General features: G+C 35.7%; 1 protein-coding gene across 13 annotated transcripts in view; it reads left to right on the forward strand.

Annotated features, from left to right (window-relative positions):
• Positions 1-25,766, forward strand: part of CACNA2D1 (calcium voltage-gated channel auxiliary subunit alpha2delta 1) — a 426,426-nt gene that overhangs the window by 352,345 nt on the left and 48,315 nt on the right. For 8 of the 13 annotated variants that reach the window (XM_069801699.1, XM_069801697.1, XM_069801700.1 and 5 more), the window contains exons 13-19: positions 8,782-8,860; positions 10,866-10,915; positions 12,528-12,617; positions 15,590-15,658; positions 17,264-17,338; positions 18,675-18,749; positions 22,465-22,521. In XM_069801699.1, coding sequence (XP_069657800.1) covers positions 8,782-8,860; positions 10,866-10,915; positions 12,528-12,617; positions 15,590-15,658; positions 17,264-17,338; positions 18,675-18,749; positions 22,465-22,521 — 495 coding nt within the window. The remainder of the gene's footprint in view (positions 1-8,781; positions 8,861-10,865; positions 10,916-12,527; positions 12,618-15,589; positions 15,659-17,263; positions 17,339-18,674; positions 18,750-22,464; positions 22,522-25,766) is intronic. The other 5 variants (XM_069801705.1, XM_069801706.1, XM_069801707.1 and 2 more) reach the window with 1 other exon arrangement.

A 25,766-nucleotide genomic window follows, 5' to 3' on the forward strand; every position in this document is an offset into this window, starting at 1 on the left:
AAATTTAGAAGGAGCTCTCAGAAAAAAATTACTTTTTCTTCAGGTAATGCTAAATGCTGAGCGTCAGGGGAAGTAGCTTAGGGAAAGGAGGAATTTAATTGTTTTTCGTGTCACTGAAAATTATTAACATAACCAAGGAAGGATCAACTGAGTAAATATAACCAGAGTAGTCAAAGTAAAACATTCAACACCTGAATTGTCAAAAAGGTAACTGTAACTTCTTCGTCTGAAGACTGGGAGACAGGATGAGTGGCTAGAAAACCACCTGATCCAAACTGAGTGCTTTATGCTTGTTTCCAGGGTGGTGCGGGGTGGTCTGGTGAGGACAGTGCTTCTGGCGTAGATGGCAGGAGAAGCAACCAGTCTGTAGGCATCCTTTGAGCCAGAGCTACAGCCACAAATCTGCATCACAGAAGACTCCTTGAGTACCATTTTAGGATTTTCTAGATAAAATCCATCTCTGCCTTTCAGCAGGATGAGCTAAGCATACAGCAACTGCATCACACTGTGTTGGAGACATCATATTAATCTAAATGTCTTAATATTATATTACCATTTATATTAGTAAATTACATGGGGCCGAGACATGGGCTTGGACACTGTCCTGCAATCAGTTGCAGGTTTTAACTGTTAGTTAAACCTGGGAGGTTTTCAGCCTCTGCCAACTGGCGCACTCCCAGACAGCGTGCTGGGACCACTCCTGGGGCAGCAAGGAAGGGGAAAGAGGGAAGGAGCAAGCTTAACTTCTATGCATGTGTGTGGGCTCTGCTGCCACAGTTGCTCTTAAGGCTGGAGAGTGGACCAAGGCCAAATTTTTGGTAGGGTTGACACAGCCAAACTCATTCTCAAACTTAAATGCAAGCACATCATGTTGAAGTCTTTTTGAAAGCACAGCTTTTCTCTTTCTTACCGCTGTTCTTGAGACTAATGTTGCAAAAAGCTAATAAAACAGAGCTGATTTATGCCTACACCTAGAAAATGTTGAGATTAAAAACTTCACCTTATTTGTGGAGGCAGTGTAGTACAGAGGACATAGCCTCCTTGTCGTCATGTAATAGTCCTGCAGTAAGTTATTGTGAGCACACAGATTGAATAATTCTGCTTGGACTTCTGTGAAACTTCTGGCTCATCAAAGATTAAGTCTAAACTAGGTAAAGCCTTAAAGGATCACATAATCAGTGGTCCATCTATCTAATTATAATCAATTTAGCAGAGGTAGATTAGTAGGTATCAGCAGTATTTATACCTTCACACATTTAGCCGTATGGCAGAAGAGGAAGGGGCACCACATGCTAGCCCTTCAGTAAGGAATGAGTTGCTTTAATTCCACAAGGTGGCACTAAGAAGATGTAGAACAGTGTAGCTAAATTAGGGGTTTTTTTTAGTTCTGTGAGAGTGTTAATTCTGAAATTTTTCATTATGTTAACCATAAGGGTGTTTTCAACCTCTGCACTAGAAAATATCCCCATTTTCATGCAGATATGTTTTATTTGTGAGGAAACAAAGCAAGCTGGATGAAACCACTTGTTTCATTTTGGAAACACTTTACAATTCTCAAAACATATTTCAGGGATTCATGGCATTCACTTTAAAGACTTCTTCAGTGAACATGCACCTTTCATTTTATGCATATGTTATGAAGACTCCAGGTATAATCCTCAGTTGTTAGTTCCTTTTGTAGAGTAATTGCATATAACTACACCACACATCACTGTTGTTGGATCTATTTTCCCAATATATTAAGACTGTTAAATGGTTTTGGTCCCATGTTATCAGTATAGAATCATATCCAAAGCAAGTGAGATTTTCCAATAATCTCCTAATATGTAACAAACTTAATTTTTCTTTTTATTTTAAGATAGAAGAAGGCTTAGCATTAGGTTGTAATGTGAGCTAATTTTTAGAGTGTCATTATTTCTTTTCTTTGTTAGACTATAATTACACAGACTATAATTAGACTATGAATTAATTAGTTAGCATTGCAGCTTGAAGTTTGAGTTGTATTTATGTACTACTTGAATTGTAGTGCATGAAAGATATTAATGATAGAAAAGGCTGCAAATATACGTGTAAAGTCTGGGAGAAATTCACTGTGGATAAATGTCTAGAAAAGTAGTTCCAAGGACCTACTCTATTACTCTTTAAGCACATGCCTCAATTAAAGCATTTTTCCATTGATGTCAAGGGGATTACTTGGATAGTTAAATGCTTTGCTGAATCAGAGCATAGAGGGTCAATTGTGGAAACACTCAAGTAGGTGTTTTATCAAATGCATTCATACTTTCTTCATGTCTATAAATTCAGAGATGTCCAGCCTGCAATTATCTTTGCATCTAAATATTTGAGAGCTAAATTCTTACTGCTTCCCATGTGGGTTTTCTCCCCAGTTTCCCCATGTCCACACATATTTTCGGAGAGTATCCACAGCAAGAGGCAGATCCTAAGGTAGTCATAAATACCAAAAATACAACTTGACACATTTCTGTTGGTGTATCATGCTATTCTTGGTCTTTCCTGATTTGACATAAAATTGTGAATTCTGCATTTTGAGTTCTAGACTTCACAACCTTAGCACCTGACTAGGTTTCGTAACCTGCTGCTTAGGTCATCTCTGTGTTTTTCCCAACTGCTATTAAGGGCAAAATGTGTAGGCAGTCTGAGAGACGCATACAAAAGCCGAAATCTCCAACTTCTGAACTTTCTTGGTATTCAGAGCAGTGGAAGTTATGAATTTGCTCAAACTGAGAAACACGAACTCAGCCCTCTTTTGTATGAGCATTGAACTCTCATTTAAAATATTAGAGGCACTGCTGTCATGGTCATTTTGAAAACGGTGAGCCTTGCTCCGTCTGTCACGAGAAAACCGGCTTTACTCATATGAGTGAATCAGACAGCTCTATCCGTACTAATGAACAATCCAAGGCCAGGGTGCAGGCTGGAGAAAAGTCCACAATTATCCATACCGTTTAATCGTTAACAGACCCAACAGTATGGTTCTTGGCCTGTGGCAATCAACTCTTTTGAACAATGTCTGTGTTCAGTTCAGGGGGTAGCATGAGCCACGGCCTGTTCCCAAAAGATTTTATAACGAGATCACCCAGTGCGAGGGGCGGGGGTGTGCATGACAACAGGGAGGGAGGATGGCAACATAATTTAGATGTAGAGATGCGAGCCATGCTGTGCCACTTGCCCTCGTGGCCTGAGAAAGAAAAAGGGTTATGTCCCATTTTATTTACTGCATGAAGATAGCCTAAGGGATCCTAAAACTTCCCTCTAGCACATCATTGTGAGTCTTACCCCTGCTGTTAAACACAGAACTTTTATTTCTCTTCTCTCTGTGCTTCCTAGGAGAAAAAAAGCTGCTTTACCTTTATAGATATAACCCAAATGGTTCAGAACTGCATCCCTGGGACTCCTGAATCTAGCAGTTCAGCATGATAGCTTATAGACCAGAATTTATGTGAAACTTTGTATTTGGTGCTTCCTATTGGCTAATCCTAATTTGTGTATAGGGTTTTCAGACCATCCTCTGAAGTTCTGTTCTCAGTTCAAATTGGTCATAAATGTCTTCTGGTCTCAGTTAGTTCATAGCAGTATCCAAAATCATCTTCAGATTTCTACCCACAGGTGTAAAGGCAGTAAGGACAAAAATGCAGTCACAGTTTTAACTGTGGCAGCTTGAAAACCACATAACATTTCCCTGACCTATGGCAGAAAAGTACCAAAATGATAAGTGGTTTAAAGGCTATACTTAAAAGGGATTTAGAAGATGGAGTGCATGATGGAATATAGAAAAGCAGTTTCACAATTTTATTCAGAAAAATGTTATATTGTCCTCTTATTTCAGAAGTGTACCTATTAAATATAAACCACAAACAATTTTTCGTCATATCTGAAAATCTATAAGCACATTAGTGGGAAAAATAATCTCCTGAATCATGCTGGAATTACTGAATTAGTTATTCCTCTTTATCACAGCTTCTCTTGGTCTGTAGTAAAAGAGATTATCTGTGAATCTTTACCTGCAGTTGTAAAGGCCAGATTAAAATATTCTGAAATCATACTGTCATCATGAAAACTGAAGTTGCATGATTTGATGAGATCAGTTTTTGACTCAGTTTGTTTATCTAGTGGTAGAGAAAGGTGCACTCTTGCTATTTTTACATGATGGACATAAAATGATGGGATTCATCTTGCCTACATTTAGTTGCGTAAATTAATCGTGTAGCTCTCTTGATATCTGATAAAGAGACATATCTATCTACAAAGGTCAGTTAATCTCCTCCTGAACAGAGAAATGAAGAGATGCACATAAATGCTTATTGAGAGCTCTCATTGCAGCAGTGCAGAATTCAAGACAAATAATTTATCTGTCACAAAATATGCATGTTCATCCACTCTGAACTGCTTGCAGAGTGGTTGCAGTTTCTCAGACTCTCGTAGGCCTACATATATTGCCTACACATACATGCAGTGGTCTAAATAGCAAGTGGTTTTTTGTGGTTAGTTACCACTTTGAATTAACTTCACTCAAGCTGTTAATTTTCTGTAATACTCATAACATGATACATCCAAAGGAAGAGTCTCATTTAATCTTTCTTTTATTCCAATAGCAAAGTGAAGAAATAAGGTAGGTAAAAAGCAACTGAGATCTATAGGGAAAGCAGCCTTTTCATGGGTAGCTCTTAATTTATGTCTTCATCACAATTCTCTTGAGTGCTGCAGTCCCCTAATATCTGTAGCAGTCAGAATCCTTCTATTTGTGTTGGTTTTTATGAGCTTTTTGTGATAGAGGGAAATACAAAATAAAAAGCAAATTAATTATATAATTAGGCAATTGTATTTTCTTCAGTACAGTACTTCCTCTATTTTCTGCAGTTTTCTTTTTTGTCTACCACTTCCTCTGATTAGGAGTTGGATATTTGCTTGCTTTCCTTTGATGTCCTTCATAGGATCCTAGGATAAGTCAGGATGCAAGGGACCTGCAGAGGTTTCTAGTCCAATGTCAGCAATAAGATCAAGTCAGGTTGCTCAGGGCTTTATCTAGTCTGATCTTTACAACCTCAAAGGAGGCAGACTTTACAACCTCTCTGGGCAGCCTGTGCCATTCACGGTCTGACTGTCCTTACATTAATTCTAAACTTGTTTTCTTTGTTAATAAGTGTATTGCTCTACTATACACTGTAAATGAATAATACCAAGAATAAAAGATTTTGTGTTTTCTCCTCAAGATTAGTTTCAGAGTGAGAAAAATACAGAGAATTAGCTACCCATTACCAGCACATGATATATTGCTGACAGAACTAACACAGCTCTGGACTTGAACCCTTGGTAGTAGAAATTAGGACTTTTATATTTCAGAACAGTTTCTAGACTGTATCTGACTGGGCTGGCAGAGCACGTTGGTGCCTGTCTCTCGTTCTCCATTCTAAGGGTACGAGTTTTCTAGAAGTACTTTACTTTGAATAGTCCTGTTGAAAATCAGAAAGTGTGACAGCTCCTATTTGTTTTCCTGATTGTTCCATTGTTTTTTATTGATTTGAAAGTTGTTTCTTTATGAAGGGAATAAATGGATCTCCCCTGTATGGAAGCAAGGTGGCACTTCCCCTGGGAAATGCTTTGGGGGACAGAAGTGTCCATCTGCTGGTGTGGACTGTGGAGAGCAAGAGTCATAGCAAAAGGACCTGGGAACCTGTAGGTTATGCAGAACCTAAGAGGCTGCAGAGAAGCGTGGAGAAAAAATAACCAGGCCTTGGTGGTGATTGAAAACAACTTCTTGGGATCAAAGAGTACTTGGCAGTTTGCTTCAACTCAGAAATCCACTTAGTTAGTTGAAACCAAACTTAAAAGGAAGGACAGGCAAAGGGAGAGGTGCTCATATCCATTGTGTCTGATCTAGTTGCTCCAAGTGTTCTCAGTCATAAATTCCCTCTTAAAAGTAATTCAATCTGACTTTTTCAGTTTGAAAGCCTTTCCTCTTCTTTGGAGATATGTCTATAAGGAAAAGGTATAGACAGACGCATCTCAGTCCTTTGGCTGACTCTGGGTTCTGTCACAGAAAATGTTAGCACAGAACATGTTTTTTTGCTAAAATTGGCTTGTTTAATTTGACTTGCTGACTCATTTTTCCAGCTGGTCTGTCATTCTACTCAATTCCAGATGAGGCAATAGGAAAAAGAAAACTCTTTTGAATGTTCCACCCTCTTGCCAAACCAAGTAACAATTAAAAACTCTAATTTTCATTGCAGTTTTTTATCTCTGTTAATTATCCAAGGAACAGTAAATCAGATATATTGTCCTCTGCTTGTTGTCAATAATTTAAATTCTAAATTCTTTATAGATTAGTTGCAGATTTAGCATGCTGCTCTTTTCCCTAAATTACATACCATTTCGCAACTTGAATCCAATGCAGTGTTTCATTTTTATATTTGAGATCAAATGCTAGACAGTCCAGTCTAATTGACTCATGTGTTTCATACACACACAAGTAAACCCACATGACTTTGTCTTAACTTAATTACTTAGTTTTAATCCAAAAGAGACATCAGGTCACTCAACTATCTAATTAGTGGCCTTCAGTGGGGTTTTTCTTATTGCACTGCAATTTTTGAGAAGAATGTATTCTGAATCAAGTGTTTAGTGGACACTAAACTGGGAGCAGTGGTGAGTCCAAAAAAAAAAAAAAAGTAGTAGGCAGGGACCTTGTGAGCTGAGAGATACCAATAGAAAATAACATTGTGATATTCAGCTTGGACAAAACACATGGTAATTAAATAGAAACAGAAAGATCCATTAGAAGAGTTATAGCTGACATTTTGTAAAAGAGGTCAAGAGCAAACGGGGGATGGCAAATGTAACTTGAATTTACAATGGGATACAGTATTAAAAAAATAAATGAGATGTAGACATATCAGGTGAAGTCATGTTGACACTATCAATACTGATATTTTCAAGGTAATAGAAGTTATTTTTCATCTGTCTCTATCCATGTAAGCTATGAGAACAAAATTTTACCATCACACATGTACAGTCATTCCCATACCTGTCTGAGTAACTAAAAGTGTAATTGGCTTGACTCATTACTGGGAAATGACCCTGTATGGGATAGTCTTATTAGTTTTATTGAAAAACTTCAAATTTTGTCTGTATTAAAAAAAAAAAGCAAACCAAGCATCTGTGTCAGCATTCAGTGCAGCAGAGTAGTTGCTTTAATTCTGATTTTAACTGCAGAAACAAAGGGCTTATATGGATAAAGCAAATCAAAACATATTGTTAATTAAAAATGACATCTAGCACAAAGGTTTGTTCACCCTGCTTGCATATAGAGGTCGACACTAATAAAGTTTCACCATCCTCTAGCTGCTGATTGATGATTTGGAGCTATTCCTACAGCTCTTGATTAATACATAAGCTGTGATTATGTCACATGATATTTGTTGGTTTTTTGACAAATGAAGGTTTAGGTAGTAATCGCACATGCTAAATAATGTGATGAAAATTTGGATAAATAATCATTTAAAGACTTAATGATCAGTAATTTACAAGGAGTCTCTGCAATTTTATATTATCAATATTGTTTAAAGAAAACATTACCTTATTACTCAGTTATAGCCTGTATGCAAATTAATTGTATTATGTTTTAATTTTAAATATATTCATTAAAGTTCCATAGAAAGGAATTCATATTCTGATTTCACATGTTGTGATCTGTGATTTGTAAAGTGAAGTGGTAAAGTTAAAGGTCCATAAAGAAAGAGATGTCTGAAAGGAAAGGCAGTCTGGTCCTTGGACATTCCTTCAGAGGGACATGATAACAGTGAACAGCTATTAAAACTGTTGGGAAAATATTTTTCCCACCTTTTACAGAAATGCTCAGCTTTGGAGTGAAATATTCAGCCGGAAGCTGAAACATAATATTTGTAATTTTTCTATGATGTGTCTTGTAGGGGGTTTAATTTGTATACAGCAATACCAGATTTTGGGTTTAATTTTTCTCATTCAATTCAGACAATTTGCATGGAAAATAATTTCAGCTGAAAAGCCTGTTTTCAGTCCAAATCTTGGATAGAATTTGGTGAATTCTTCTGAAGCCATAACTCCCTTAGTTGCTGAGATAGATTGAGTTGCATTTGGTAAACAGAATGGAATTATGCTTAGAAAACACATAGCTTTAATGAATATCAAGAGCTTAAAGTGAAATATCAGAAGCTTAACCCTTCTATGGAGCTCCATTGGACTAATTTAGTGGTGTGACATGAAAAAGACTGACAGTCTGAGCAAAACAAGAATTTCTTTCCTGTAGTATCTAAAAAATTTATTTTCCCCTCCTCCCCAAATTATTTTATATCCTAAAACATACTGTTTTGCATTGCTTTGAATTCTACTGCCATGCATATGTTCATTTTAATTCATTGGTGAGCATCTAATATTGATAGGAGATTTTGTCAACTAATTTAACAAAACCTGAAGAGTTATAATTACCACCCGGGGGGGGGTGGGGGTGGAATTTAAATGGTTCGTGGGTGGTAACCAGTGTACCAGCTTTAATGTATAAAAGATGTATGAAAGAACATTCTTCCTGAGTTCTACTTTATGGACCAAATACTAGGAATACATAAAATATAATAAACAGTGTATCTATTATGGTGATAAAAAATGGAAAATTCACATTTTTGTTTTCTGTTCAAATGTATGAAAAATCCAGGTGTCATTAACTTGAGAGTCACAGCTAATTAATGACATATAGTTAAGTTATATGCATTGGTTTTTTAACTTGCATAGGTACGTGTGTTCACATTTTCTGTTGGTCAACATAATTATGACAAAGGACCCATACAGTGGATGGCCTGCGAAAATAAAGGTACTGTGTTTTTCTTTGAGACTATTCTTTGCCAGAGCTCTGGATAGGTGATGTCTTTATTATTGTCTAAAAATTACAGATTTTTTTCAGCCTGATTTTTAGCTTTATTGTATTTTTTAATAAAAGTTCCAAAAAGTTATTTGATTAAATAATGTGTATATAAATATATATAAGTAAAGAATAAGCTTCCATATTCATTTCTGATTATTTAACACTTTATATTATAAGAAAAATATCATGGTATTTTTTATAATAATAAGATATCATGGTTCAATTTTGAGAATTCTCATTGTAATAGCCATCTATGAAAAGATGGAACTGATGACAGATAAGAAATTTAGCAAAGCTGTTTTATATTAAGGGGTCTGGACAAAGGGATTTTTTGTTTGGTTAGGGGCTGGTTCGATTTCTTTCTGTTTTTCCCCAAAACTTACAAGGGACCAGATGAATTGCATTATTTTTCCCTTTTTTGATGAAAATATCTACATTATTCTTGCTGTGATTTCTTAGCTTCTAAGAGCATCTTACATTTTTTATTTTTATCCTGATTTCTTTATGTAGAAAAAAAAAAAGTTGAAAAGTTGAAAGTAAGGAAGTAAAATGCTTTCTCCTAAAATTTCTACATTAAAAATGTGGTCAGAAACATTTAAAATGAGTATAAGAAAGAGGTGTCTCAAATATCTTACAGTATAATTATGGAACAAGAGATAAGAGATAAATACAGATCAATAGAAAATAGATAAATTTATTTTACAAATCAGTGAGAAGCAAGAGGTAAGAGGTGGGACAGATTTCAAAGGGTCTTGAAAATTAAGCCTGCTAGGGAAGGAGGATAAGATACGATTCTCAGGCATAAGAATAACATAAAGCAAAGATAAGAGAAAGATACAGATACAGAAAAAAATGATATAGAAGAAACCATAGCCTGTATGAATAGCATACATATCATAACCTCATGAATCCCTCAGTATGCTGGCAAGTTATGCAGAAGACACTACAACTTCATGAAGACCAGATTGTATTGTTAGATAATTACAGAAAATCAATGTTTGTTTTTTTGAACAGGGATTTTTTAACTAACGTCTTTGTATCTCAAAATACTGTGTGCATGTGAACCCCATGTTTCAAAACAAATGAGGACCAGCTGGCTTAAAGCATAACTACCTATGTCATTTGATTATCAAGGCAAAATTATCATTATCTTCTGTCCAAAACGGATGTGATTATTTTTTTGCATATCCAAAGAAGCAATTTTTTATTTAATTTTTCCTTAATTAGAAGTTTTAATTTATTATCCTGTCATGCATTGCTTATGGCAAAGTAAATGACTAACGTCAGTACTTTTACGTCTCCAGTCCTCAACCCCTTCCTTCCAATCTGACTGACAACTTGCATGGTCGTAACTTGGATCTCAGTGCCTGTCTTTTCAGTCTTATTAGTCTTGCCTATGGGCAAGATTTTTAATTCAAACAAATAGGTGATAAAATCAGTGATTATGAATAAAGACATTTCTGATGTCTAGTTAGAAGAAATACCAGTTTGTTTTCTTCATCCTTTCCACAGAGTGCCTTATATATTGTTCTGCTATGAACTTCACTATTGTGGCAGGCTGTAGCTATACTTGCATTCCTGTATGCATTCAGCATATAATTACATTGCTGTCACAGTGTATTAAAATAACCATTAAATATACTTGCACATCAGAGTAACTGGGAATCCAGGAGTACAAATTCAGTACATTATCTCAGCTTTAAAAACAGACAAAAGAAACACATTATATGCTCTCACTGTTCAAGAGTAAGTAACTAGCTTGGCCTGTATGGCATGGTGACCAATCATAGGTGGCCACGCATTGTAATGGCATCTACCAAAAAAGTATTCCATTCATACGTGGTATTTTCTATAAAAATTAAATTGGAAATTGCAAGCTAAGTGAAATTCCTCAAGATGAAGAGACTAGCAATATATTACAGTAAGGTGGTATTAATTCTGTTCCAAATTTTAGGTTATTACTATGAAATTCCGTCCATTGGAGCCATAAGAATTAACACCCAGGTAAGTGTGTTGGCCAAATGCAGATACAGTTGTAACACAAAGAACTGGAGTAATTTCTGTTCTTAGATATGTTGCATTTCATGTCTGTTTGAATCAATGAAATTTTAAGTTATGCTACATTAAAAACAGAGGAAAAATTAAAGCTTTCTTCTACATATGAGGCATTATTCTGTTAAAGTATTCTAATTTATTTATTCATTTTTAATAGTTTCAGTGAGGCAGTTCACAGTGGGATCCCTGTTTCCCTGGCCAGCTGGCCCACAGCAGCTCGCATGCACACCAGGCGCGCTAGCATCCCCTAAAGCAGGTTGGCCATGTGTACACAACATAGCATTTGAAGTGATCTGCATTCTGCAGACCTCTGCACAAGGACTAGGTTTGGGGCTCAGTTTTCCTCCTGGCCTTACAAGGTCCCTCTTTGATCCTGAGTTACGGAAACGATTTTTTTATAAAGTTCTACAAACCCGGTAATTTTTTATAAAATGCCTGGACATTCGTAGTCTGCCTCCTGCCATCTTACAGCATGATCCTAAGGGTTTGTATTACTGTGGGTCTGTGTGAAGGTGTAGCCCTGCTAGAGTATCGCAACTCAGCTGGGCAGAAACAGTGACCTGGTACGATCCTGCTTATAGGAGAGGTTCCTGGATTCATCCAGCCAGTCTGGGAGAGACACGGCTTTTTTCCTTCAAAAATAACGCAGGACAATTTTAGCAGACATGAGTGTAGGTAATTAAGGGCACAGGACCCTGGAATTATATGATGTGATCCAAACTGACAGTGTAGATGAACAGATATTATTTTCAGTTGTCTGAAAGCCCATGTATTCACATGTCCAGAAAAGCAGAGAAATATCATAGCAGTTCTTTGTCCTTCCAAGGCCAGGCATGACATTTTTTGGCAGAAAATAAGAGTCCTTTTTTTGGCTTGAATAACAGTCCTTTGATTCTGTTAAACTCTTCCAGATAGTGTCTGGCAAGAAATATCCCTAATATGATCAGACAAATAGAAAAGGTTGAAGACTGAAGCAAGTTTGATGGCATCCACTCCCAAACGAGACCAGAAGTCTGACATCTCATAAGATCACCAGCTTTAGCTGTACTCCCGAACTGAAGGCAGGAAGGGACTATGAGATTTTACAACTCTGAATTTTTTGTTTCAATAGAAGTTATGCAAGTTGTTGCTGTAGGAGCTTAACATACCCAGCTGTACCACCATTCACCCTCCATCGCCCACTCTCTCTTCTGGGTTGAAGGTTCTGTGATCTGCTTGTAATTTCATTATGTCATTAGCAATTAATTTTGGAACAAAAATAGTTGTAATTCTCACTTTGGGGAAAGAGAGCAGTGGTTATGGATGTGTAAGGTCCATGTGACTGAGACTGAAATACAGAAATTGCCTTGGCAGTAGATACTGCAAGCTGAAGTCTGAGTTGTTGGGTAGTAGAATTTTAAAGAAGTAACTAAATACTACTCTTATATTAGTGGTGAATTCTGACTACTTTTTTTTCCTGATATTTTAATTGTTTTTATTTCATTATTGTTTATTTTTTATGCTGTTTCTGGACTTTGATCTAATAACTGCCTTCTGATGAGTTTGTTACACTTTTTGGCAGGAATATCTGGATGTTTTGGGAAGACCAATGGTTTTAGCTGGAGAAAAAGCCAAACAAGTCCAATGGACAAATGTCTATCTGGATGCTCTGGTATGATCTGTATTTATCACTAATAAAGTAAGAATTTTAGCAAATCAGTAACTATGGGGTCCATTTTCCACAGTCCTGAGGACACAATTTCCTACAGTTCCAAACATAATATTCTTGCATTTCCAGCATCTATACACTTCAACAGAGCAGTTTCCTGAACAGCTATTTCCAACGTGCTGGACATTACTTGCACCTAGTATCCTCCTAAGTGTCCTGAACTTTATCAGAGAAAAGCAATTTATCCTACACACAGATCTTTAAGTGTAGGTCATTGTTGTCCTCAAATTAACAAAAGAAGAAAGAAGCAAATAGTTTTCCAGTATTGTACCTGTGCTGCAGTAGAGGTCATCTGTTATGTTACTGGTGAGGAGGTCTTACTTTTTTCTTTTTTTTCTTTTTTTCTTTTTTTTTTTTTTTTTCACCCCAAAAGTATTGCAGGCAAAATGAAACCAGTCAATGTTACTGGGTATTTGTACAGATTTTGAACTTGGATCTTTAAACTATCATGGTGGTTGTAATTGCTTGCTTGCTAAGGTAATGATTTCTTTAGTTGGACAGTGTATATAATGGGGAAATAAACAAAAAGATATATGAAATGCTTTCCTTACTGCTGAATTTATCACTTTGGTCTTGTAAAACAAACATATTCAGGAAACTACGAAATGCAAAGTATTATTAGCAGGAATCCAATCTGCTGCTCTAGATAACCTTCTTCTGAGTAACTCTAACTAGGCAAAAATTACTCTAAAATGGTCATGTGGAATCATGTATTTATCCAAGTTCACATGGTCATCTAATGTCATGTCAAAATCCACTTCTTCCCGTCAGTCAGCATTACTGTAAAATTTTTATCAACACATCATAGAACTGAGCGTGACACAGAGGAACTAGTTTTCCTTTGGAATTTCAATGGCCAGAAGTTCATTAACCATGTTTTCTTGGTTACTATTGAGGTACTTACTGGAAACATAAAGGATGTTATGACGAAAGTTCATATGTTCTGTACATATCCTGTTGTAAAGCCAAAGCTAAATTTGTAACTGGGGATAGAAAGAGATTCATTTAATGAAGTAAAACAAGTGATACCTGCAGACTTCTGTTGCGTTACTTTATATTTTCAGTGGGTTCATTCAGTCTTTCCTTCAAGCTTTTCTCCATTCATGTGTTAATATGTGTTTGTGTATATATAATTATGTATATGTTTGTGTGTGCATACATATACTTATTTATGAAAAGGAGGACAACCCAAGCAAAACTGTTGAGGTAAAGGCTGAAATTTGTGGACTTTCTCATCACAGATGAGAGCATAAAGGCACAGGTGTATCTAATCCACTCTCGAGCCTTTTCCTGATTTTTGGTTTTGCCAACTTGTCACACTGGTTCTTTATCTTAAATTGCCTAAAGCAATTCCCTCCTGTAGGGCTTACCCTTCTCCTGCTTGTGCCTCACTGGACTTTTTCCTATCCTTTTTCTTATACTGTCCAGCAGCCTTTTGGGGGCTAAGGCTAAAATAATGCAAAGTGTATTACATGAGGCCACATTTGAACTGAGCTTAAGTGCAGGTTATGAAATCCTAAAGAGGTACTTTCATTTGAGGCTGTCTTTCAAGACTGTCTTCAATAATTTGATGTATTTGTGGCAATTCACACCGCTCTTCTTGCCCTGTTCCTTTGGGTTCTGTTACAGTGTTGCTCTGGCCTCACTTTCTGCAAGATAATCCCAGAATTTTCAGATACTTTTAGGTTTATGAGTTAGTCATAATTTATCCACAATTAATGTCCTCTCTATTTTTATATTTTAGTGGGGGGAGAGAGTGTTATTCCCCATACATACCCCTCTTGTTTCGTTATGTATATCTTCAATGCCCCTTCTAAAAAATATCCTCCTCTCTTTTCTTCTGATTCATCTCCATTTCTTGCTTCTCTTATTCTCCTAAAGCATCCACTTCTCCTCCTCACCTTGCTTGTAACGTTACTAACTGTGATCCCATCACCTTTCATTTGATACACAAACTTAAGTTCATGAAGGATGGTGTAAAATTCAAAAAGGTGCTACTAGACTGAGCAAATGGAGAACAGATTTCATCAGAGTGTATTAATAAAGTATTACAGCTTATTTTTTTTTAATAATGAAAAAAAGGGAGAGAAGTGATATGGTTCCTCAGTAAAATGCATGGAAGGAGTACACATCAGTGAGGGGAAAAACATTTTGGAAATAAAACCCAAACATTAGCATAAAAAAGGTAGAAGTCTACCTGTGCACAATCCAGAATGGAAAACAAAACTTTTCTGGCTATCTAAACATATGGTATTCTGGATCCTACTGTAAGTATGAGTTGTGATTGTTAATAAAGGAAAAACAAATTTCTTACATCTTCCCAAATAAGTGCAAATTCCTTGCCTCAGTACCAGAAGAGACTATGTGATTTTACAGAACTGATGATGGACACTACTGCAAGCCATTGAAAAGTAGTGATGATACGAAAAGCAGTAGTAGTATTACCTGTTGGATTTTTCTGTTGATTTTGCTTCTTTGTGGTTGTTGCTACTTATTTACTATCTTTAAGTTTGTGTTAGCTTTCTCCTTTTTTTTCTTTTTTTTTGTTTTGGCTTTTTTTTCCCCCTACTATCTGAAGTTTTTAATATAGTGGGTACTGTAGCTGTAAACATGGTTTCATAACATTTAGGGGTTTTTAAACTATTATATCCTAAGTTGTTGCACACCATCTATTTTTAAAAAGTGATTTATTATTCTCACTGACACAAGGACACACAAAAAAAGTAATTTTAACTTTCTATGCATAGAATCAATGAAGTATTATTATTTTTTTCTTTTTTTGCAAACTTAAAGTCAATACTTTAATCTAGTGGTTGGCTACAGTAATCCCTGGTTTATTCTAATGTATTATAGTTCAATATTTGTTATTTAACTAAAAAGTGTTTTTCTCCCCTCTGTATGTGGTTATTTCCTAGGAGCTGGGCCTTGTGATTACAGGAACTCTACCTGTCTTCAATCTAACAAAGGAACAAAATGGGAAAATAGTAAGCTGTTACTTAAAGAAAAAAAAAAAATCAGTTATTTGAATTACATTTAATGCTAAATGCCTTGAAAAATGTGTATTTCCATAAAGCTTTCTACAGTTTAATTGTCTTGTATATCAGAAACAAAGAGGTCATCGCTAGTTACCTGATAACCTCCTGGGAACAAGGAAATGCAGATCACCCTTTTTGTAGTTCTGAGTTTCAGGGTATGACATTCCTTGATCTATCTCTGTGACCTGGTGGCAGTGGGAATGCATTAAGTGCTCAATAGATGGGAAATAGATGATGATATTATTTAGGCCTTGCCAAGAAAGGAATGCCCAGATAAATTTATAACAAATCTGTGAAGCTATGACATTTCAGGGTAAAGGGCAATGATGTAGAGTATTTAAATTAATTTGTTGTAGTGATAATAGAAAATAGCACTGTGTACTTAGATTAAAATCAAAGTATTAAATAAATACAGTTGCCCATCCCTATTACTGTTTGATATGGAATCAATTTATGTCCTCTTCACAAAATCAGAATGCTGCTTTTTTAAAATCAAACCTAGAATATACTTACAGTATGTGGTAAAATACTGTACATTTGGTGTGATATTCATGTTCAATCATGTCAAAATATACTGAAGTTTAAACAAGATATTCTTTGATTCAATTTCTCAGATATTACATAGACTCAGAATTAATAAATACAAATTTGATCACTACAATTTCTTTTATTTACTTTCAGAAGAGTTGTCTTAGTTTCCCTTTAAAAACAAAACAAAACAAACAAAGGTTTCATAATCTTATCTACGAGATAATGGAATTCACTGAGTCTGGTTGCAAAGTGAGAGACTGCTGATTATCAAAGGATGTCTTTCTGAGAAATAAAACAGCCATGGTCTAGTACAGAGGAACAAGAGGAGAACTTGAATCTGCTCAACTTATGTCTCTACATGAATTTTAGGCTACAGACTGCAAGATGCATCTTCCAATACATATTCCAAATTTATTTAATATGGAGAAAGGACTCAGGTGATCCTATGTAAATAACTGCCCTCCTTTTCTGTAGTAGGAAAATAAATTGCAAGTGAAGTAAATGTAGTGCCTGAGTCCTTGATTTCAAATGGTGATGATTGTTATAGTCACTAGGTTTTTTGGTTTTGTTGGGTTTTTTTTTTCATTCATCATTATACCATAGCCAAAAGAGGTTAATTATTTTGGGGTCTCACTCATCAATTGCCCCACCTAAGCAAGAAGTAGTAGCTCTATATTGGTCCTAGTAATTTAGTATCTACATCATTGGCAATATTAAAGCATTGCTTTTGCTTTCACCTGTTTTGTTCTTACATTTATTGTTTATTCATCCAGGAAAGCATCCATATTCATCTTCATAAACAATTTTCATGTTCTATACTAAATTCTGAATATATTGAATGTTATTTTGAATCACTTGGGTATTATTTAAAATATTTAGAATAGACAGATAAGTAAATAGGCAACTTTTCAAGTAATATCTGTCAAACAAGAGACAAAGGCAAAATCAAAATTCACTGACTGTTGCAGTTATTCTGCATTGTAAATATGTCAAACATATTCTAACGTTTTGGAATCTTACCAGAATCAGCTGATTCTTGGAGTAATGGGGGTTGATGTCTCTTTGGAGGACATAAAAAAACTGACACCCCGATTTACGGTAAGTTGCTTGCGTTGGTGGTTTCTCTTTATGTATGATTTATGTATGATTTCTGTGCACAGCCTTTCATAAGTCATACAGCAATGAATGGATACGAGTCAAAATACCAGCAGGCTTTTTTTCATCTATTCTTTTCCATTGTTGTAGATTTTCTGATGGTTTTGTCTCCGGCCATATATGTGTTTCTGTGTGAATAGTCCATCAGGATGCATCTGTAAAAGCCAACTTCTACACTGGGGGATATTTTCCAAGTAATTATTTTCCTGTAGCTTAAGGCACTGCTCTTTAATTGAGTGTTTGGTTCTTATCACAGTGTAGAGTACACAATCATTTCAGCTAATAGGAATACTTAGCTTTTATACAGGATGGTTCTTTATAGAAAAGTTCTCTAATATACATGTCTGTCTGTCCCCTACTCAGTATGATTGATTTATATATTAAGACGTCTAGCTGGGGAATTTCTAAGAAAATAACTAGTACTGTGGAAAACAACAGATGAGAAAGCAAAGGAACATCAGAACTTTGACTGAAGGCAAATGCGAAGTCCTGCATCTAGAATGGAATAATCCCATGCCACAGTTCAGCCTGGGGCAGGAAGGGGCCTGGGGTCATGGTGAAGGACAAGCTGAACATAAGTTAGTGCTGTGCCCTTGCAGTAAAAGCGTCCAGCTGTGCAGTGAACACCTGCATCAGGAGTACTGTGTCCAGGTTTGATCTCCTCAGTGTGAGAGAGACACTGAGGTGCTGGGCAGAGTCCAGTGCAGAGCCACTAAATTGGCCAAGGGACTGGAGTACATGGTATACGAGGAGAAGCTGAGAGAGATGGGTTTGTTCAGCCTGAAGGAGGAACCTAATGGGGTTACCTAAGGGGACTCATGGAGAAGATGGACCTTGACATTTCTCGAAGTTTTATAGCAAAAGGCAAGAGGCAATCGATGTACTTGTGGCAATGGAAATTCCAGCTGGAAATAAGGAAAAAAAATCATTGTGAGGGTGGTTAAACACTGGAGCAGGTTGCCCAGAGAGGTTGTGGAATCTCAAAGACCCTTTGAAACCTAGTCCAACTTTGAAGTTGGATCTTCTTTTGAAATTAGCTCAGCTTTCAGTGAAGGATTGTACCAGGTGACCTCCAGAGGTCCCATCAGCCTAAATTATTCTCCAAGTTTATGATTCTAAGAGTAAATATTCAGAAATTATCTTCTCTATGTTAATATCTCACATATTTTGTGATGCCTGAGACAATGTATTTTCCTCAATGTGACTATTGCTTGAAAATAATTAATTAATCTTTATTACTTAAAACCTTATAATGCTAAACTTCATTTCTTTTTTTCAGCTTTGTCCAAATGGATACTATTTTGCAATTGATCCTAATGGGTATGTGCTACTTCATCCAAATCTCCAACCAAAGGTATGAAAAACCTAATTCATTTCTCTGTAATAAGGGGACATTGTCAGAAATAACAGAAACTAAAATCTGCTGAAAGTGCCAGGGAGCAATAGTAAAGAATTCTCATTTGTGGGGGTGTCAGGAACATCTGTGGTGCATGTATGGCTTTCTCCAAATCCACTTTAGTCAGCACAAAGGCCAGCATTGGCTTGTATTGAATTTGGTTATCAATATAATACAAAAGATGTATATTTTACATGCACTTTAATATACGTGAAATAAGTGTTTTAATATACATATTAATATAAAAACAACTAGTGGTAGCTTTAGTATCATTGTGAAGAACTTGTAGTGTGTTATAAGATGCTCTCAAAGCAAACTGAGGAGTTTACTAGTGCACATGCAGGGGCAAACACAATGTATTTTACTTGTATTTTCTTATTTGTTTATTTGCTTATTTTCTGTTTACCAGAGCTGAAACCTGAGCTGCAGAGTTGGGATAGATCTAGCTGAGCACTCCTTCCCAGAATGCTAGATTTTTTAGTAGTTCAACTCGAGAAAGGTCTTTCATCTTTAAAGATGAAATCTTCATCTAAACATGATTAGGATGCAACTTTCCTCAAATTTCAGGAAAATTTAAACCCAAGATTTCAGTCTGGCTTGATATCCATTAACTGTAGTCCTGACCCTGTGAGGACTGCTACATTGCATGTATCTTCTTAAATAACTTGCCTCCCTGGCTTTGATGAGATATTTCAACATGAATGGATGATTTTTTTTCTGAAACCAGAACTTTAATCTTTGTTTTAGTAAAGGGTTTCTCTATATCAAACAGCCTTCTGTTTAGTGGAATATTTGAAAATGCTTGTATTTTAATTCCATTAGAAACATACTTTCAGCAAATTTTGTCTCTTGAGTTCATAGTGCACAAATGCAGCATTATATAAAAAACATAGTTAAATTTTAGTTAACTAAAAATAATTTTTTTAAAAAATTACTCCAGATTGAGAGAAATATATGGATTATTTACAGATAAAAAGTTAGAAATAATAATGAATCAGTAAGTATTGAAAATGAAGCAATATACACATGTAGTTTAGTTGTCAAAATTTCTCATTAAGATGGTTTGAGCAATATATGACCAAGATAAATGCAAGCTGTCAATACACAGACAAATAAGGCTAGTAACTCTTTTAAACTTTAGTGGCACCCTATTCCTAAGTTATTTTTTAGCACTTAGTACACTTTAGAGAAACTTCTTAAGTAATGGAAGCCTGTATTTGCTGCCTTTAGGCATGGAAATACTGGGGTTTTGTAAATTGAATGCATATCCATCACTTTATTCCTCCCAGCCATTTTCCTGTGGCAGAATAGCAGCAAATCCTTGACCTCTTGACTGTGCAACTGTCCTCTCTTGTTTCTTCACCAGAAAGTCCTATCATAGCTACAAGAGGGATAGCAGACCCCCTTTTCACTACTTCACCATCTTTAACTATCAAAGGCAGAAAAAGAAATGAAGACTTCATCTACATATTTTAGTGATTCATTTAATTCTTAAACTGGGGGAAGTCAGCAGTGTGAATATTTGGATGAATTTCCTGGTGAAGTAATGAATATGTTTGAAATCTCTTTAACAAGTGTGTAACAAAAGAAAAAAGTAAAAAAATGCTTCTGAAGAGAAAGAATAACTTGATCTTAACTATTGATGAAATATTCCTTTTGATTTATTTTGAAAGGACACTTTTAAAAATAAAAGGAAAAAAAAAGGAAAAGAAGGTTTTTATATAATCTGCATAATTTAGAAGGACTTCAGTTTCTGGATATATGCATTAGGTTTTCATGCATTAAAAAATGAAAGTTTGGATTTGATGATTTTGCTTGGTGAATTATTCTGAGACAAACATATGCATCATTACTGACTGAATCTGTTCTTCATTAGAGATTATTAGAAATTCAGATGATGGCGAGTGGTCTATTTGTCTTCTCCTTATATGCAAATGAAACTATCTTTTTGTTGACAGAAGAAATATAGTATTCTCGTTTTAGGGACAATCTTGCGAGGAACTGAGGGATATGGGTTCTGTTCATCTCATATGTGCTATTATGCTGCAGTGTAAACTCGTAACACTGGAGAATAAAGAACCTTTGTTAGAGAGTGAGAAACAGTTCCCCCCAACTAAACCTAGTCAGACTGAGATGGGTTATTAGGATACTAATTGTGATGGTTCCTCTGTGTAGTCTTCTACTTAAAAGGATCTGAAAGTCCAGAGGTGATTTCACATACTGCTCGAATGTTTGATTTAGAGTATGTTTAAAAAAGGATATTTTATATGTTTTGTCTTGTTGAATAATGTCTAAATGCAATATTAAGCATATGCTTTATTATTATTGTTATTGTCGTTATTAACAGTTACAGACTAGACATTTTCACTCCCAGTTTGTTTGGGGTGGTGCATGCTATTCAGACTGATACAAGAACTACGTTTTAAAACTAAGGTACACTACAAAGACAGATGTATTTAGAACTCATGGACTTTCCTTAACATGTCATATTAATTTTAGTTGAACCTCCTGGTAGCCGTTAACTTATTAACAAACAACATCTTAACCCTCTTTGCCAGCAATTTTTCAATAGATGTAAACTAAAACATAACTACGTCTTTACCTTCGAAGAGGTGAGGGTGTATTAAACTTCCAATGGTCCCTTCTTTTGAATGTCTTCTGCTTTCCTTCTGAAAATCTGTTACCTCAAATCACAACTGGTTCAACACAATTAATATCTTGAGAAATTGTCTTGCAGTATCATCTCACAAAAAGAAACCCCTAGAAATTTAGAACTTGTAAAGTCATTTGCAGAACTGAGAAAAGTTAACAAAAGGCAGGTTCAGAATCATATTAAAATCATTAAGAACTTTCCCATCATGTTCTTATTTGCACATGAAAACTATGTCAAAGCATAACACGGGAAACTTTTTTTAACTGTCAGTTTGATATAGTTTTAAACTGCTTAAAATACCATTTTTCAAGTTTGTGTAGTTTGTTATATTACATTTTTAAGGAAGTACTTAATTTTATGGTTTACTGCCAATTTTCTTTGTGTGTCTGTGCGTATGTATGTGTATTATTCCCATTCCTGGGAGAAAACAGGTGGATAGTCCACCAAATAAACATAGTCACTGAAATAAATGCATTAAGCATGTGTTAACAGGATTAGTCTAAATTAGATAAGTTCTGAAAACAGTAAATAATTCAATTTCTGAATCTTTTCTAAGGATTAGCATCCTTTTCTTCATTTTCATTATGGTTCTGATCAAAATCCATTTAATGGCAGTTCTAGAACTCCAGATGCCTTTAGTAAGGTCCAGTATTTTGTCTTACGGTTTATGGTTTTGAAAGAAATATAAGAGGAGGTGAGTTTAAGAGCAGATACAACAGTAAACAAAAAGTGAAACTCTTCTCATTCTGTATTTTAATTCTGGCAGAGTATGTGGGAGGGAGAGCTCTCTGTTAACTTAATTCACATCGTTTAATATATGTCTGGTTTCTGTTTCCCTAGACAAAACCTGTGTTTAATTCTGACAGAAAGCTCAGAACTCTTGATTGGATTGAGTGCTAGTCTCTGCTTCCAGTAAACGTGCACTGGAGAATATAGATGTTGAGGGAAGACTTCCATTTTATAAGTAGGCTGTTTGCTAATAGTGTAAAAATGTAAATTACTGCTTTTTTGTTACTTCAGCAAATTGGTGTGGGCATACCAAAAGTTAAATTGAGAAAAAGGAGACCCAATGTACAGGTAACTTTGGATGGAGGTGATTAGTGCATTAGAATGCATAGACCTGGAAATACAATTAGAAAGCTTCTGCCCTGCTTACTAGGAAAAATCTAACTAGAGAACTGTTTACTTTGACAAACAGCTTCCAAAGCATGAAGCTTGCATCCTTCCTTGTTTAAATAATAGAAAACATGTTATTGGCTGTAGTGAAGGGCATTCCATTAAATTATGGTGCTTTACTAATAGGTGCTAATTAAAGCCGTGCTGTAAAAATTATTCTTCAGATTTTGAAATGAATTTGAAGACTGGAAAAAAAAAGAGACTACTTGTGCTGGCTTTGCTTGCATAAATCCAAAGTCAAGAGAAGACGATTCTTATGACTTTGTTGCCGAGTTTTATTGTACAGTGTATGCTGTATAGCCTTACAGAATTTGAATGAGCTGTTCAGTATTTTTCTGGGGAAGTCAGAGTAGGGCATATGTTTTATCTGCTATTTGCATCAGGTTTCTCGGTTTAGCAGACCCAGCTCCAGAGAATTAACTGCCATTAACCTGAACAAGGAAAAGGAAATTAGTAACATTTCTGTAATGCAATCCCTGAGCAGAAAACACATAATGAAAACTTAAAAATCATTAAAGGAATAGCAAAATAACAAAATTAGGTACAGTATACCGTGTTAATTTCTGACACATATGGGAATATATAATGCAAAACTGGTGGCTTGCATAACACCACCAGTAAAACATGGTGTAAAATCCTGATCTAATTCAAGTCAGTGATTTCACCGAGTGTCAAGTGGCTGCATTTATACCACATGTAGGAGACCACCTCTGGGCTAGATTTTTTGTTTGTGCACTGGAGAAAGCAGCACTGGAACATTAAAAAAAAAAATCTCCATTTTCTGAGCACCCCTGGCTCCTCAGCGTGCTGTGGTATGATTTGGCTGGTGCTGGGTTTGCCTGGCTGTGCTGGCTGCCCAGGGACGTGCAGCTCTGGAGGAGCTCTGGGCTCCCATCCACTCCTGATGCTCTTGAGTCTCTGGGGCCCAGGATTTTGCTGCCTTCTTACCATCATTTATTTGAAAAGCCTAACAGCCTGTGTCTTCATTAGTACTGCAGGTATGAGTAGAAACTAGGCTCCTGCAACTCAGGAAAGAAGGCCTTCTGTAGATTTTGTGAGAATACTGACCTCCCAAAACACACGACAATGAAATTTTAATGAACTTTTTTTTATGTTGCTGCACCAGTTCTTTCTTTCTTCGTTTCCTTCTTGATTTGTCATTGAAATAATAGATCTTTGCCTTTATTTTTCATGCTGAAAATGGATTGCACTCCCTTTATTTGCATGCTTCATTGCTAGTGATTTACTTCTGTTTTGTTTTATTAAGTTGTGCTGGTGAATGTGGTGGTGGTGCGCTTATTCTAGTCATGTCACGTGCATGACTGGATAAAGAGAAGAGCAAACTGAACAGTAAGTTTGTTTCTTCATGGCTTGGAATAAACCCCACTAAATGGCAACCTTGGAAGAAAAAATGGAGCCCAAATACTGGTAAAAACACATTCTTGGGGGAAAAAGACTTAGCGGGGAAATAGTCTTCCATTTAAAGTATGGGGCTAGGAATTTTCTATTCTAATTTCTAATTGATTTCTTTGTGCCTCAGGCACGTCACATAATGGATCTATACATGCTTAGTTTCTTCATCTATTAAAAGTCATTAGTTAGTACTTTATAAAGAATGTGTGGTGATATAACATAAGTCTTAAAAAGAACAAGAACAAACAGTTAATGTATACTTGAATTTTGAAAGACTGTTAAAGTTGACTATTTTGTCTTTGGGACTCCTTAACTGTGGCTAGCCCAGGTTATCATTTGAAATGAATATTGACCTTGATTTGATGTGATGGCTTTTTTTCTTTTTTTTACCATTTCTTTTCTTCTCTGTTCCTTTGTGTGTTGGAATGGAATGTGAACTTCACAAATGCCTCCTCTGCCATGCCAATGCCTTCATGCATGCTGTTTGGGTTTGACCATGTTATTCATTATCCATTGCATGTAAGAAAATGTATTTTTTTGTTTATTTTTACGTTTTAGCCTTTTGCTATTTATTTCAAGGGTGTGGATTTGTTGGGGGGGAAAGTAACTGCATAACAATAATTAAATTGTTTTGAATTAGTAGAGAGCATATGTTAATGCTATTATATTAAAGTTGCTTGTTTTATCTATCCTGTATAAATAGGATCATAAAAATTTCTTTGAAGTTATCACATTTAAAAGAAATACCAGGAATCTTCTTCTGCAATCTTTCCAGTGCATATTCTCTTTCTGAGAATAAATTTATTGGCTTTTGTCTTAGCAGACAGTAAGTCTTACTTGCTAAGAACAAGAATGATTCCATATACCCAGAAACATGTATAAGAATATGAAAGAATAATCTTTTGCCTTCTAACTCTATTACAGTCTTGAAAATAAGGGCTACTGTTAAGCTCTTAATGCTCCAGACTATTACATGAAGGCAGCTTTTACCAGCTGTTCAGGATGTTTCTTTCTTTCAGTATGAACTGGACATATATGTATAAATTGTGATGAAACATGCTTGCATTCTTTGATAGAATAGTCACATGTACATTTGTCATGTAACTTTGCCAGGGAATGTTAGGATAGAAGGAATATAATCATTTCGAAAGAAGGGACTTTAGTCTACCCTGTAAATAAGTTAGTATAGCTGAATCACTGAAATCCCCTAAAAATGTGATTAGCAGAAATTATGCTACTCCTGAAATAGCAGTATCAGCTAATGACAATTTTTGTGTTGCTAATCGTATGAAAAACAGTGCTCATTTACTGAGAGAATTAGGCCTTGAGATCTTTTCATGTATGAACTGTCCTATTACACAAAGCAAATTATTATCAGTTTAAAAAATTAATAAAACTGGACTTTTAAAATCTTCTATTCTAACCTGTTAGATTTAAATGGTTAAATAGTATCCCTGTACTCTTTTTTCTAAAGATCCTTCTTTAGGTGGGTGCATTAAGTAACTACTGAGTGATGAGGATTGAGGACTTTTACACCACACATAATATAAAGTCAATGGGGCTTAGCCAAAATTACTCAAAAAAAAAAGAAAAAAAAAGACTCAGAGTCCTAACAACTCATACAGAAGATGGCTCTGTCCAAGTAAATGCAGGCTGCAACTGAGAAAGGAGCAGAGGCTGGAGGGTGGTCTGAGCTATTTAGCAGAGCTACAGTGGTCTTCCCACACTCCTAT

Source organism: Haliaeetus albicilla, chromosome 14, assembly GCF_947461875.1.
Source record: "Haliaeetus albicilla chromosome 14, bHalAlb1.1, whole genome shotgun sequence".
Classification (NCBI taxonomy): domain Eukaryota; kingdom Metazoa; phylum Chordata; class Aves; order Accipitriformes; family Accipitridae; genus Haliaeetus; species Haliaeetus albicilla.